Below are 16,780 nucleotides of genomic sequence, written 5' to 3' on the forward strand. Positions count from 1 at the left end.
TTTCCAAATTGTACTCATTCTCCCCTCCCACTTCCTTTTCTCCCTCCTCCCTTCTGAAAAACCTCATTGTTCACTTCTGAACACTATTGTCCATCTTAAACTATTCATATTCTTGCTCATGGCAGATCATCGTTTGAGTTATTTCGGGGTGATTGGATGCACATATCTATCTGGTTCCTTTGGGTAGAAGTCAGGAGCTAGAGTTGTTAGGGGCAAGTGAGGGTTAACTATTCCTCAACTGATCTCCAAATAGGTTATAGTGAATGCAAGATGAAGATCAGTTTCTACTATAGAAACAGACCTTAATAATAAGTGTTTATTCAAATAGAAGTAAAATGTACGTGCAAGAGATTTGGCTACTCCACACGGTTTGCTACTTTAATATTTGAAACAAAGAGAACCAGTTCCAACCCCCCACTTCAACAACTTTTAATACATATTAATCTTTTTTAACCAGAGAAATGTAATCAAACTGAAAAAGCAAAGTTCCAACACTGTCAGGGACTGTGATGGCCCAAGACTTTTAGAAACTGTCCCTGGCCTCTAAGGCTATGGCTGTGATACTAGAGTACAGGCTGTAGGTGAGGAGGTGCTGTGTTGGTACAACCCCAGCTGTTGCAGAGGCTGAGGCAAGAGGATAGCTTGGGAACAGTGTGAGCAGTATAGTGAGTCTAGATCTCAAAAGGAAAGACGAGGTCCCCAGATCTCTTTCTTTCAAGGACTACACATACTAAAAAAAAGGAAAAAAAGAAAAAAAAAGAAAGGAAAAAAGAGAGAGAAATTAGGTAGCCAAAGCCCCACGTTACCTTTGAAAAAATTTCTAGCGATCTAAAAACAACAGCTTGTTAGGTATGCCTCAGTTTCCCTAAGCTTGATCTCAAACTGCAAGCCTAGTCATCTGAAGAGACACAGATTAAACAATAAGAACAGGCTTTATTACCTCATCCAAAAGAGGCATGTGTTTGTAAGATTTTTGCCCACCATCTGGACAGAGAACTGCTTCTTGTTTCACAAAATGATCGCCATTTATAACAAACACTGCCTGGGCAGCAGCAGCACTGTGTCCACCCCAGCACCTCCTAAGTATTGCAAAGGTGCCCTGGACATCGGCCTGAGAAACAATAGCTACAATGTTCTCTGTCAAGACAGCCATAAATACTCCTTCTTAAGCTCTTGAGACCCCTGTAAAACTAAGATTTCCAGCCTACCCTTTCCCTAACCCTTCCTTATCCCCCAAGGCCCTCAGCAATATAAGGCAGGAGGGAGATTCTCTTTCAGTGGATTGTCTTTGGAAAACTCAGTGAAGCCTTCTGCTTCGACTCTCTTTGTATGTGCTTTAACATGTCAGTGTCACTTTTCTAACATGCTGCCTCATCTTTTCCTAACATGAAGAGAAAAACAAACACAGCCAATCTTGTTTATTCACACAGACTCTTCATCCCCCGTCACTCGACTGTGTCACCCTAATTAATCCTGATGCTTTGATAATCATTAGGTATTATAAAAATAGTGAAATTTGGAGTCCCCCAAAGGGGTTCAAAGCTCAAGTTGAACAAGCCACTCTCTGCCTTCCTGTCTCTCGGCCTGTATCTCACAAAAGCATTCAGATTGCAGTTTGTTTAGTGTCAAACTGTTTATATCTCTCTTGGGTTTTGTTTTGCTTTGACTGACTGATTTTGGGTTTTGAATCTTTTTTTTCTGAGACAGTGCCTCATGTACCTACGTGGTTCTCCTGCCACTGGGTCGTCTCGCAAGCTCCTTGCTTGCTCCTTTATGCTTTTCTTTACTGATTTTAATATTTGAAAATAATGCCCAGTCCTATCACTGAAAGGCTCACAGGCTCAAATGTCCTTGACAGACAAAATGCATGTCTTACACAAGCTTCATTTGGGTCAAGAGTTCAATGTTAGCTAATGAACAATGTATATCAAGTAATATATTTAAACAGATACATAAAAAACGTTGTTGGTTAACTAGTGTTTTAAAATGCAGAAGAACCTAACCGGACATTTCTGGAGCAGTGATGGTTCAGTGTGTGCTGCTTCAGTGTTCACAGTGACCATAGCCATGGCCAGGATTGTGGAACATAGCTATAGAAAATAATGAGAACTTGGTGTGTTTGAGATTACCTATGTTTCACATATGCTGGGCACTAGAGGGAGTAGAAAGGAAGACTAGGATCCTGTCCCTTTCGGGGATCGAGTTGGAAAGGACAGGACAGATTACACCATCTATGGGGAATGAGAGAGAATACACTGCATTCCTCACTGATAGACAGAGTATGAGATATTGGGGACATTAATCAGCCCATGGAGCTTTATATCTGTGTGGAAGAAGATGCATCCTGCCTCAGACGCATGAGAACTGGATCTGTAAAAAGCACTCTAACATTAAATCGTGCATTACATCTTTTCTACCTCACGGGATTGTTATGAAAGATAAGAGGGTGACTATTCTGTGAATGAATTTAGTGTTTCAGTGAGAGGCCAAGAAATCAATGTGACAGAACTAGTGAAAGGTGTTGCCAAGAAACAACCACAGCTTTTCTGTCACCTAAACTAGTCTCCTCTCCTCTTTTCATGCAGACATTGAAATGTCACATTCAAAATATGGCCTATGAGCAGCACCCCTTCATGTGTGCGTACTTGTTAATGAGTGTGGATGTGGACATGCTGCTGCTTATGTGTGAAGGTCACAGGACAATGTATGGGTGTCGCCCTCTTTGTACCTTGTTTGAGACAAGATCTCTTGTTTCTGCGTAAGTTAGTTTAGGTGATTTCCCTGCTTTTGGAGTCTCCTGTCACCACCTCTAATCTCTCTAGGGGCACACTGGGGCCACAGTGTTGTATGTGGTTTCTGGTGATCCAAACTCTGGTTGTTGGGCTTTCCCAGCAGATCCTTTTTCCTGTGCACCCATCTCTTCCACCCCAGGACTTAAGAACATATTCTGGAGATGACATTATTCATTCTCTTGGAGCTGTACTTTATATAATACATATAAAGATGACTCTTCATATGAATTAACATATATGCTTAACAAAACAAGGATATAAGCAGCATACAGTAGAAGATGCAGGTTCCCTTCTGCTGATATTTCAGCCCCTCTGGAAGACTGAGAAACAATGTATTTACATAGAATAATGAAGTTCTGAAGAATTATATTTCCAGTAAAATGAAATATGCTTTGAGGGGGAGACGGGAGGTGATGGATTGCCACTCATTTGATTTGGAACTCCTAGTATTGTTGGTGGATTGACTTACAAACTTAACTGTTTAGAAGACCTAGCATTCAATATACAAATTCAAATGGCCATGTGAATAAGGAACTGATTTGGACCAAATCCTCTCAGAATACCTTACAGAGATATGAGAGTTCACATCAAGTATGGTTACACATTCCTATAACCCAGTGCTTATGAAGAGGTTAGGAGGATTTGAAGTTCAAGCCCAGTCAACACTCTATGATATCCTGTCTTAATATAGCAATAATTAATAATAATATTTTAATAAAACACAGGTTCTCTTTTTTGGTTCATATTATATATAGACTGAAAAGTCAATGAGAGGTTGGGTGCTCAGAGGTATGTCGATTTGTCTTTCCACAGAAATAACTTCAAGATTTCCACCCTAGGGGGCACACTGTGACTCTTATCATTTGTTTAATACCGAGCAATATTTCAGCACTGCCCCAGACCTTGATCTGAAAGTGCCCACCCCGTACTGTGTGTGATCTAGTATGAAAGGTAGGCTCTTTTTTTTACCCCCCTGGGGGGCACAAAGCTTTCAGGAAAGATGTCCGGTTTTATATAAATGTCCTTTTCTTTTGTTCTTGGGGACACTAGATCTTAGAATGTTTGGCCTTGGCTCTATTTCTCTTATGAAATAGGGCAAGAGCCCGGCCAATTAGAAGAGGAAAGAACTCAGCTGGACGACTCGATATCTCAAGAATTCTTGTATATCCTAGTTTACTTTATTTATTTACTGAAAGGCAGTTAATTCATATCACTTCTCTTTCTCTTCGCTCCCTCTTCTGTACCCTGCTTCCCTCTTCTGCCTCTTCTGGGCTGCTCATCTTGCTGCCTTCCTGGACTTTCCATCCCCCTGATTTACACTGGTTCCTGTGAGGCACGATGTTGTAAAGGGAGGGAAGGCTCTTTGTTATAAATAACACATGCAGTAAGCAGATCCTCTCCTCGGAACTGACTCCGAGTGAATGGTGTCAAGCCTTTTTTAGCAGTTTGGTTTTGAACACCGGGTAGAACAAGTTTGGTCCAATAAAATAAAGCCGGATTCCTTCCCTTTTAAGAGCTCTAAAGGCACTGGTTACTTTTATGTAGAGGGGTAGGGGACTGTGCCTTTTGCCCAAGTGATTCAGAGGGAAGGATCACCTGGCTGAGGAGGGAGCGTTGCTTTTTAGGTGTTTCCCGCATCGCTGTCCACGTGTCCCTATGATGTGTGGAGAATGTCAGGGAGAGGCAAAGCGGGAGGTTTTTTTGCGGGAAGCTAGACCAGCCTCCCTCGTTACATAGGCTCGTCCTCTGCATTGCATCCGAGCTTCAGTGATTTGCTGTTTGGAGACTGCAGATTTGCATAGAGCCCCTAGCTTCACCAGCGTGTGTGGTTTTTCGGTTCTTTTATTTATTTTTCTTTTATTTTTTCCTTTTTCTCTTTTCTTTCTTTTCTTTTCTTTTTCTTTTCTTTTTTCACCTCTCCGCTTTCTCATCTGCTCCTGCTTTTCCTCTGCTCGATTCCCCCAGTTCGATCCCAGCTGTCTTCACAAGGGTGCCCTCTTCCCTCTGAACCCATCGCCGGGCGTAAGTGTCAGGAGGCGGCGGACTCGGAGATTGCCTCTGGAGCAGGCGATGCGCGCCGCTGCTCTGCGCGCTGCCCGGGGGAGGCTGGCGGGAGCTGGAGAGCTGGCCAGGGCTGAATGGAGGGAAGGGGTGCCTCGCGTCCATGGGGTCTGCTTCTCTCCTGAAAGGAGGCTGGACCGGCGAAGTGGTCTCCCCGTTCCCCACGCACAATGCTAAATGGATTTACCTAGTGGATTCCCGGTGGATGGCTGTCATGTAGAAGTGAAGACCCTCCGGGAGGAGCTTTAAACAATTTCCAGGCTCCCCAACCCCGGCACACACTCTCACCCGAAACTCTTGGGGAGTATCTCTGGAGAACCTGGAACCCTGCAAACCTGGGAGCAGCCACCCTCTCTGCGCTTGCTGTTCTTCGGGGCTGCCTTTCTGGACAAGTCCCCCCTGCCAGCTGCATTCACCTCGGCTATGTTTCGGATTGTTTGGGGTGTAGGGTACGGCAGACTCCAGCACCTCGAGAAGACTGTCCGAAAGAGGGAGAGGATGGGTGCCCTGGCGCGGTGAGGCGGCCAGCCCCGCAGCCCACCGCGAGCAGCCGGATTCCCGGCTTCCTCGCCTCTTCTTGTGCCCCAAACTTTGTCTCCCGCGGCGGCTGCCCCTTGGCGGGCGCCCCGCCATGTACCAGAGGATGCTCCGGTGCGGTGCCGAGCTGGGATCGCCCGGAGGCGGCAGTGGTGGCGGCGCAGGGGGGCGCCTGGCCCTGCTCTGGATAGTCCCGCTCACCCTCAGCGGCCTCCTAGGAGTGGCCTGGGGGGCATCCAGTTTGGGAGCGCACCACATCCACCATTTCCATGGCAGCAGCAAGCATCATTCAGTGCCTATTGCAATCTACAGGTCACCAGCATCCTTGCGAGGCGGACACGGTGGGTCTGCAATGCCAAGTTCTTGCGGGTTATTTCCTGGCTTCCCCTGTTCAACCCTGCACTTGCTCGCGGCGTCTCGGCCCTTAAGGCTCTAAGATATGGGAGCCAGAGAAAAGGGAGGTGCATTTAGGTGTGCTTGTTGGGAGCCACTTATCTCTTTGAAGACAATAGAAGGGGATGGGTGAAGGCAGCGCGGGTGTTTGTGGTGAAGGATGGGAGGGGCGTGCCTTGCTGAGGTCCTGGGAAATGTGGGCATCTAATAAAGGACCAGCCTAGGCAGAGAGCCTGGCCCCGCTGGAAGGGGGCGTCTCTCGTCAGAAGGTCACTCAGTGGCCAGATGGGGCGCCGCGCTCACAGAGGGACCTGAGGGAGAGAGGAGGGCTCTGCAGAACCTTTTGTCTGTGCAGCGCTGCCCCACCTCCAGACCATCTTCTCTGGCCCGCGCACAGCAAGCACTCGAACCTGTGCATCCCTCTGAAGCGCTGCTTCCAGGCTGCAGTGCCAGGAATGAGGTCCCGGGACTAGGGACCCACTCAATTCAACAGGAGGCCAGTCCCTCTTGCCCCACTTGTGTCTTACTTGGAGAAGGCAACAGTATAATGAGCTACCCTCTCCCATTCTGGTCAGTCCCCACAGGACATAGTGTTGTTCCTCTTGGAAACCATCGTTTACACACACACACACACACACACACACACACACACACACACACACACACACACACGGCCGAGTTATTCTCTAGATGTGATGGGAGTGATCTGAGATTTCACAGACCCTATGTTCCTGAAGATGGGCTCTGGAACACACACAGTCTAGCTTCCTCCTCCGTGCAGTTCTTCCCATCGAGGGTTCCTATGGAGTGCCGGCTGCCTGGGCTAAGCCAGGAGTTCTGCCTGGAGGAAGAGAAATTTGAGGAAAAGGGACCTATTTTTCCAGTTTGCTAGGAAAGAGCTGAGTGTAGAGAAATGTCTTGTGAGCCAGTATCCTCTTATCTTTAGATGAAAGCTATATCAGATTCACCGAATTGCCAAAAATAAAATAACAAAATCATCCAGGTTTTTTCCCTTTTCAGTGCCTGTGAGGCTTTCTCCTGTCCTAGTCTTTGTCCTTTCTAAGTGTAAGACCTACCCATTGACCCAGCACACTCGAAGTTGTGATCACTTTCTTTGACTGCTTTTCCAGCTCTTCCTTACAGTCCTTTAAGACTCTGCTCCTTGGATCCTCTGCCCTCTCCCATGTATTTCCCCTCCCAGGGGCAACTGCTAGTACTAAGGTGTTGGCCCCTTCTCCTGGGATAGACTTCCTACCTGGGGACCACTGTGGGTTAGGCATGAAAAGCTACAATCTGATCTAATGAACAGAGGCAGGTTACCCTGGCAACCCCTCACTGGGAGTGGAATAGTGACACACTTTACTTTGGCTCCAAAGAATTGATTGTTTACCTCACTTACCTGGTTCTCCCAGGGATTCCTTTAGAGACATCTAGTAAAACCTGAACCAGGGCTTCCTATGAGTATCAGAGGGCAGATCTCTGGGAAACAATAATGAGTTTCTGGTGCTCCTTTCACTGACTCCCTAGATGCTACGGAACATATTGCTATCTTACCTGAGTGTAACCCTCAACCACTGCCCTGCCTTTGTGCAGAACCATACCACTCCTGTGGGAGGAGGGAGAGCCAGGGCACAGGAGGGCCAGACAGAGCGTGGGTGAGTGGGAGTGGCGCACCAGATGGGGGTATGCGAGGGTGTTGGATGGCTAATTGTAGCAGTGGGGCGGTATGAGCTAATAATCTCATATGCACATGAGTTCTCTGTGGGTCTGACTCTGCAGAGTGACCTAGTGATGAGGCCTGAGAATGGAGACAGAGCCTGTGGAGGTGACAGAGGGCAGCAAGGGCCCCTGTAGCAGTTAGACATTCCTTTCCAAATGCAGCTTCTACCCCAGGCAGATGCCGTCTGCTGGTCTTTGGTAACATTTATTTCCCTCCAGAATACACTGATTGTCTGTGTGTGAATGAAAAATCAGGCTCATTTATCATTGAAAAGGAGAAACCGTGATGGACTGGTAAGGACAGCACATGGGCCACAGTTGGCGTTATTTTTTTAGGATCAGAGAACTTTCTTTCAGTGACCCTATTTATGTGGCCACATTTGTTGGTAAAACCTCCCTCTATCCCCACATACTCACCAGTCATAATTTAAGGTCCTAAATCAAATACAGGCATGAAGTTTTCACACTTCTCTCCCTTCTCTAGAAAGGAAAGAATTCTATAGAGAACAAGCTAAGAACATGAGGCTGAAAAATCAGCCTCTGAGGGCAGTGCACACCGAAACCAGGGTGTGAAGGGAGTGCCGAGGGGCCCAGGGCAGGGCAGGTAGGGTGGCAGCTTGAAAGAAACCTAGTAAGAAAGAGGTGATGTTGGATTTGTTGGGTCAATTAGCTTGATGAGCATTGAGCTAATTATTAGGACAAAGGGCTCACAAGGAAAGAATCACTGAGTCTCATAGATGAGAGAGGAGGCAAAGCACAAAGGTAAATGACAGTGTGGTACATTTCTACCAGGAAACGAAGGCAAGCAAAAACGAGACTTCATTTAAAACCCAGAACTCTTGCAAATGTGCATGTGTGGACAGATACATAAGCCTGTTTGATTGTATTAGAATTCCTGAGAAACACAGGACTGTTTATTTCTTAATAAGGAGTATATACATATATGTTTAAATGTATAAAAGGAAAGCTTGAGTAGCATATTTTAAGGGAGAAAATTTAGTATCCCATATTTTAAAAACTGCTGGGCTGAGGATCCAGGTTCATTCTTCTTCATTTTCTTATCGTGCTATGCTTCATTTGCACTATTATGAGGTGTCACTTACAAGGCTTGCTGGTGCAGAGGGAGCTTCTGTCTACCACACATGTCTTTGTGCAAGCTGACCCATTTGCAGAGATTGTGTGAGGATTTTTCTTAAGTGCATGTATATGAGAAGCAGATTTGGAGACCGTTTCAGCCCCTCCCCTCCCCAATTTTGTACGAATTTAAAAACATAAATGGTGAGACAACTTCTGTATAAAATTATATTTTTCTAGTTAAGTCAGTGGAGAACTATGTAACTGTAAATGATAAGAAGCAAGCTTGCTTATAATTAAAGCCAACTGGAGTCCAGAATAGACCTGTGTGCTCAGCCAGCACTGCTTTTGTGCTGTACCATATGTGCGGAGCATAGCATGATGTCAGTGCTCAGGTTCCCATCTCAGCTCCCAGCATTTCTAAGCACCCATGTTCTGCATACCTTAGAAATTAGCTTAAAGCCTCTCAATATTCCCAGAAGATAGGGAAAGGAGAAAGCATTCACAGATCTTAGTAACCAATGTCAGTTCTTCTCCTCCTGCAAATATGAACTCTGGAAATTATATTGCTGTAATGAGCTTATACTATTAAAGGGCAAAAGAGTCTATCCAGGGTGAAATGTTAACGGATTTTAAAGTGGGGGTTTGTACTTGAAGCAACTCAATGGCATTATATAAGGATAAAATTCATAGCTGGAATTTATAACATATTCTTCCAAAGTACTTCCAAGACATATGCTAAACTTCTAAGAGAAGTGGTGAGTTTTGAAGGGAGCCTAAATATCATTTTTGTATGTGTATGTGGAAGGCTACTGAGACATGTCATGTCAGAGATGATCCAAGAAATGGAGCCCCTCTCTGATCAGAGTGAAAGAGAAATTCACAGTCACATTTTTGTGACCCCCCATATCCTAAAGCAATTCCATGATCTCAGAGGTTTAAAACTAGAGCAGAGAGGATTCTCTATGTGGCTTCATGGCTAGTCTTTCGGAGTAGAATTCATTGTGAATAATCCAGCCCTCAGCTTTGTGTTTAGCATATCTGGACACCACTATATGTTGTTTTGTGTCCAGCATATCTGGACACCACTATAGGTTGTTGTGTCCAGCATATCTGGACACCACTATATGTTGTTGTGTCCAGCATATCTGGACACCACTATAGGTTGTTTTGTGCTCAGCATATCTGGACACCACTATATGTTGTTGTGCTCAGCATATCTGGACACCACTATAGGTTGTTTTGTGCTCAGCATATCTGGACACCACTATATGTTGCGTGTGAGACACACTTAGTTGGTGTCCACTGGTGTCTTCAATGCCTCTGCTGTGGATTGTAACATGCTTGTTGATAACAACTTCCTCACTTAGTTTGGATCACAGCCAAGAGGATTGATTAACAAAACTCTTCACTATATTCTACCTAGATGAAGACTGCCCTGGATTAATTCCTGTAAGTGACAGGAGACTTTTAAACTCTGAATGTTTGAAACAGGTATCGCCACTCCACACTTGTACCATTGACATTGTAAACAAATGACATCACTGGTATATTCTGAACAAGATGGTTAGTTGCAACAAGTTTTTGAGACATTTGTGTTCTAAATTCCTGATAGCCTAGAGAAATTTTGAGTTTGTTCCCAAATAGTAATATATTTATGCTTTGGATTATTTATCCATTTGCTGAGTAAATACGCCATAAATGCCTCCAATGGGAAAGTATCTACATTTGTTTGTGTGCCAGATACCTTTGAGGGCTACAGTGTAAGGGAATATATGGGGGGAGGGGCCAGCAAGAAGGAGCCAGTGCCCTTAAAGTCCAATCATCATATTTATACCTTAGCTCTAAAAGTCCATGCTATTACAAACTATCAATCATTAGACAAATAAATATAATTCCTCTTTGAAAACACATCTCCAAACAAAATAATAAATAAAACCCACAAAGTTTATCCATATGTAGCAGTCATCTGGACTGCATCATAAAATGGTCAAATAAAAATGTGAAACTTATCATCACTATCTTCTATTGCCTTAAATATTAATGTTCTAGGAAGATTTCTTTGCACAATTCCCTTTTGTCAAGTTGTTGCATATATTTCTTGTAACATAAACACAAGTTTTATTTTTCAAATACACCCTGGACTTGTTTTCTAAGTATATATAAGATGGGAGATTAACTGGTTTAAATGTACACTAATGTGTAAATTATTTAGGCAGATCAGTCTGGTGATAATTATCAGAACTATGTTTATGTGAAAATTTGACCATTGCCACTTACTGGGGTTGTGTAAATTTACAAAGCTAGTTTTTTGTGAAGTTATAAAATGAAAATACAATAAATTACAACACTAAAAACAACAAATGAGATCGTGAACTTTAAACTTTACAAACCATAGCAGTTCTATAATATTTAGCAATTAAGGGCCTAGTAAGCAGTAGCTTTGTATAAAGGCAATCAACTAAGTTCTAGGCCTGCGCCTGCCAATTATTAACTGATTGACTTCTGGAATTGATTATTTCTTTAAATGTCAGTCTCTTTCAGCTCTAAAGTTGGATGAGAATGTCACTTCTCACTTAACACTGTGACAGCAGCCATCTGAGTAGCCTGAGTGAACCAAACTGGTGGGGTCATGAAATAGGGAAAATGGAGGTAGAATCCATGTCTTTCAGTGCATCTTCCTCCGTGTTAAATATGTTTCCTTGAAGCTCTTAGGAAGTCGTGGGCAGGCCTGGTCTAGTTCATTTAGACTTTTACCTGTTTATGTGATCATCAAAGGTTTAAGCATAGGTCTTTAATTGAGATGAAGCATACCTCTCAGAATGGATTATGTCACTTCGTGTACAGAAAGCTGCCCTCCCTCTACTTTTACCTATACCAAGAGTTAAACATCAGAGCCTCAAATATTGCTAGGCTTTGTCTCTCTTTTGTTATGAAAAGCACATATTTTAATATGTTAGCGATCTGAGTAGCGTACAGCATGCTTTTATTGTTTAGTCAATTAAAAGATTGTAGGGCTTGTGGAAGAGCTCTATGAAGCTGCATTCCCAGTATCAATTGAACGTAAGAATTTGTTTAATTCTCCATGCTCTGCTCGTCTTTTCCAGAGCTTTATTGATTCGAGGCATGCTTGCCCTACTTTTTCAGTTGCGATGATGAAATACCCTGACAATTGCAACTTAAGGGACAGGGCTCACAGTTTGAGGATAAAGTTCATCATAGCAGGGATTCCCAGCCACAGTAGCTTAAGCAGTTGAACTAGTTACACCCACACTTGGGAACTAGAGAACACTGGATGCTGGTGCTTGGGCAACTTTGCTTCTTTGGTGTTTAATTTTCTTTTTCTTTTTTTCTTTTTTTTTTTTTGTAGTACAGGACCCAAGCCTTGAGAAGGGTGCTGTTCACTGCTAGGGTGTGTCTCCCTATATCAATTAACCTACCAAAGTATTTCCTCACAGTCATGTAAGAGGCTGGCTTAATTTAAAGAACCCCTCCCAGGTATGCTTTGAAACATAGTGCCTGTCAAGGACTGACAGTGAACATTATCACAATGAGTTATAAATGAATATTGAATTGAGGTTTTAAAAATAGTTTGATCAGCCCAAGATTTGCTCAGGATGTGACATACCTAGTGCCTGGAAGTCCTGCCATGGAGCTCATTCAGGCTCAGGGTCCACCTGCCTAGTGCCTTCCCCTCAAGGGAAGTCTAGAAATAAACACCTTTCCTCTCCACTTGATCTTCATCTTGGTTCATTCTTGTCTTCCCAAGTTATAGAATACCTCTTAGTACAGAAACCTTTAATAGCCTTTTAAAATATTCAAAACTGCTAGAGTTTTGTGACTTAATCATCAACACTGCATCCTTCAAGTTTTGGCAGAAAGGAGTAAAAACAGCTATCTTTTCAAGTGCATATCCCTATGGTACCTTCACATAAAGCATCTCATTTCATCATCTGCAGAGCCTTGTCAGGGTGTATGATCATTATTTGCTGACAAAGAAACACATTCGGAGAGATGGTGTTTTTTCCATGGCTACTTAATTAATAAGCAGACATTTTTCTTTTGCTTTTTCCATGGCAGGTATGATAAGGCAAAGCTTGGAAAACTGCTGTGCATGTCATTGTGCAAGGCCTGAAACATGTCCAGTTATTACTCTCCAATTAAATTTTCCAAAGGTTGTTTAACATTAGCCAAAGAAGTATAGCTAACTCATACCATTACTAACAAATTCCGTGTGTGTGTGTGTGTGTGTGTGTGTGTGTGTAATTTCCATGTATTGTATATAATATATATATATATATATAATTTACAATATATATAAATTTTCTTTGTTGGTACATTTAAAAGCATATATTTGTTGGGTAACACAACAAATGATGTTTCAATACATTTTATGTACAATACAGAGCAAGGGCTTTTTTTAAAACCCATTTATCATTCTTTTATTTTATTATTTCTTTTTTATTTATTCTTTAATTTTTTTTACAGTCCAGACTTAATCCCCCTCCTGGTCCACTCTCTGACTGTTCCTTAACCTATACTTCCACCACTCCACCCCATTCCCTCACCAACACGATGTCCACACCCCACCAGACCTCCCCACTCCCTGGGGCCTCGAGGCTCTTTAGATGAGATACATCGTCTCTGACTGAGTCCAGACCAGGCAGTCCTCTGCTGTGTATGTATTGGGGGCCTCATATCAGCTGGTGAATGCTGCCTGGTTGGTGGCTCGGGTTTTCACCTTCAAGAATTTCAAGGGAAAATAAATGAGAAATTTATATCTGTATTCCAGGAATTCTAGCTAATCACACATTGTTATCCAAGAGTAAGAACTAAAGTGGAAATAGACTGATAAATAACATTTCAAAATCATATTACAGCACTAGTTTTGGATTACTATAACTGAAGAACAATTGCACTGAAAAGATTTATGATGAAGTGCTGTTGAATCTCAAGCAGAGTTTCTTCCAGCCATCAAGAGTAAGAAAGAGGAAGATTCTAATGTGTTGACTACTGCACCCAATGCCAGTGAGATTTGGTAATGGGAACTGAGGCAATACAGAGAGGCATTTGCCTAATGTAGTTTTCAAAGTATGTGTTTCTGTGCATACTAAATTTTACAAAAATCCTATAAATATTATAGAAACTCCTATTCCTTAAGGGACCTCAAATTAAATGACTTGTATGATCTGACCTAATCATTTTTTATAGAAAGACTATGGGTTTTTATATGTACCATAAATACTTGGTAATTGGCTTTTTAAAAGTATGTAAGTTTCAATAGTAAGAAAACGTATCTGACAATTTCTGAGAACTATCAAGCAAAAGTCTGAAGCAAACAGTAAAGAAATGCTTCGTCCTCTGTGTCAAGTGCAAGGTGGTGGCATTCCGTAATTTGGACATTATTTGTGTAAGGCTGTTTTGATTATGTGTGTACATCAGACTAACATTACTGCATGTAATTATTTATGTGCTGTCTCCTGCCTGGCTGTTAGTAACCATGTGGTCATCAGCTCCATGTCTCTTGAGGACTGCAGAATTCGGAGCAGCTAAACACAGAGATAGTGGAGATGCTTCCCTAGACAGGCAACTTCCAATTCTGAAATATCTAATTTACGTTAAGGCTGAATTGCCTACAGTGTGAACAGTGGCAGCGTTTAAGTCACATCACTGTGAGTCACTGTGATATGATCTAAAGGTGTGTTCAGAACAAGGGTGGCAGCCATGATGCTCTCACACAGGCCCATTAGCACTTTCTTCTGAGCCTGCAGTCACACATTTTAAAGAACTGTGGTTTTCTTGATGGATTTCACTTGAAGTTTTACAAGATCTGTCTCTATTGCTGTGAAAAATGCTTTTGTTCATTTCTATGTATTTATGCCATCTTTTGTGTAGTTAGGTTTTTAGGTGATCAAATGTGTTACAATTTGATATAGAGCAATAATTCTAAGCATTACAAACCAGACAGGTCTCTGTTATCTTGTATAGAAGATATACATGGAAACTGAATTTTCTATTTTGTTTACAGGAATTGTTTCATAATCCACTTCTTTTATATTTCATATCAGATTCTGAAAATCTTATCATATCCAAACATTTATGCCTGCACAGTCATTGAAAATTTCAGTTTCTGAACTGTATGTTTATAAAGTTGAGAGAGAGATTTTTCTAATACTCTAACCTACATCTTCTTTACATCCGTAGTTGATATTTTCAATATTGTAATATGATGAATCAGCCATTTTTCGTGTTTACTTACCAAATGATATCATATACTACAATACATTGAATACTTATTTAGCCCTTATCAGAAGATGGCTAATTGGTCATGATGGTAACCAGGAAAATTGCATATTTGGTTTTCTCTTTCCTTGGGAATTGTCCTAAGTAAGGTATACAGTCTTGATGCACCATGTTGAACAGTAAAGTATAACTCTACTGAAGTGCTTCCGATGGACGTCCTTTAAAAGGACTTGAATTTTATGTATGCACGTGGGACACCATTTAGATGTCATTGTAATAGGTAAAATGTAGACCAACATGCTGTTTGTAGTGACAGTAATGAAGCTTTTGCCCAAGTAATTTTCTTTTTAGATGTAAAACTTTTTCCTTTTAATAATGTACATTAAATTTTAATTCCATCCTAGAAAGAAATTAATTTAACTCTTGCTTTGTAGTAAGGAAATAACTTTAATAGAATATGAATTTGCCCTCTGAATTCTCTCCACTATACCGATGACAAAGAACTCTGGTTATGCAAAATGATAAAAAAAAAATAGCCAATTCTATCATGCACTCCTTGAGTAGTTGCTTGGTGCTTATTATATACCAAGCACTGTTCTAAACTTGTAACAAAATAGCAACGCATTTGTTCTCACCACCCTTATTTATATACTATTGATGTCTCACTTCAAAAACAAAGATAGCTAGGTACAGTCAAGTGATTGAAGTAGCCAGGTTAACAAAGCTGACATGACCGTGTCTGCGTTTGTTTATGTGCAAGCAAACACAGTGGAAATTTCAGGACCCTTACTCCTTTAGCTTCTCTTTAGTAATTGAACATTTTCTGTTTTTCCTCATTTACCTACAATCAGTGGCAGAATAGTCCAGACAAAGACTTTCCAGATTTTTAAATTAGTCTAATTTATGACGACTCATTTCTCTGTAAGCATATTAATCTTTCCTTACTTTGAATGTGTTCCTAGGCCTTGTACTTCTTAACTACTCAGTGAATCCAAAGGCTTCCCTGGGCTTGCTCCTTGGCACTGTGTTTGTTTTGACAGATTTATCAATCTTCGTATCTCCTACCATATCAAGTGGAAGGGAGCAATTGATTTAAGATGTTTATTAATGTTTATTAACTACCTTCATTCCGGTTGGCAAATACATCCCCTACTCAGTTGATAATCTGGTGTGATAATAGAATAATTTGCAAGTACAGTTATGCTTTACAATGAACAGGCAACAGTTGGAATGAGTCAGATTATGTGATTGTATTCCTGAAAAAACGAGGATCCTTCTGTATGCGGTTAAGTAAAAGTTCATATTTCTCAAATTAGGTTATAGAGATAACAAACTACTTTGAGAATCTTAACTTTAAGTGTGTTTTTTTAATTATGAGGATTTGAAACTTTTAAAAATCAAATTTTATTCCTTGCATTGCCTGGATTTATACAACTACCTAAGGAATTCTCACAGTTCAGTTCAGAGAAGTTTGGGTACTGGATTATGAGTTGGGGCAATATTCAGAAATTAAGGTTGCAGCTTTGAGGTATATGTTTCTTAATTACATTTTTCATTAAAATTTTTTGTTCATTCCATTATCTCTAGAATTCTCAATTTATTTATTGCCACTGTCTATAAATGTCTGGGAATTTCAATACAGATCTCAACTACCAAGTAAAGAGTAGACCTTGGGCTAGCCCAAAAATGTTTCTGAACTCCTACTTCTAGAACACAATAAATGCCATTGTACTCTACTCCACAATCATTGTGAAGGTGAGATATTTCATGTGCGCATCTGGCATAGGACCTGATGAATAAACTCAAGTCCTCAAAGTGATAGACAGCCTCCCTCTGACAGGGGAATCTTCTCTAGAAAGGACAGCAAGGCTGAAGCTAGGTATGAAGCCATTAATCCTCTTTGGGGTCTTCTACATCAGGCTTCATTCCTCTATTGTGATTTGATAGTTGATTATATGTGA

At 41.7% G+C, this 16,780-nt stretch overlaps 1 protein-coding gene across 49 annotated transcripts in view; it reads left to right on the top strand.

Moving 5' to 3' along the window:
- Nrxn1 (neurexin 1) overlaps positions 1-16,780 on the top strand; it is a 1,143,874-nt gene that overhangs the window by 707,729 nt on the left and 419,365 nt on the right. For 4 of the 49 annotated variants that reach the window (NM_001434108.1, NM_001434109.1, NM_001434110.1 and 1 more), the window contains 1 exon segment: positions 4,581-5,731. In NM_001434108.1, coding sequence (NP_001421037.1) covers positions 5,485-5,731 — 247 coding nt within the window. In that variant the 5' untranslated portion in view covers positions 4,581-5,484. 49 annotated transcript variants of the gene reach the window in all.

This window comes from Rattus norvegicus, chromosome 6, assembly GCF_021556685.1.
Source record: "Rattus norvegicus strain SHRSP/BbbUtx chromosome 6, alternate assembly SHRSP_T2T, whole genome shotgun sequence".
Lineage (NCBI taxonomy): Eukaryota > Metazoa > Chordata > Mammalia > Rodentia > Muridae > Rattus > Rattus norvegicus.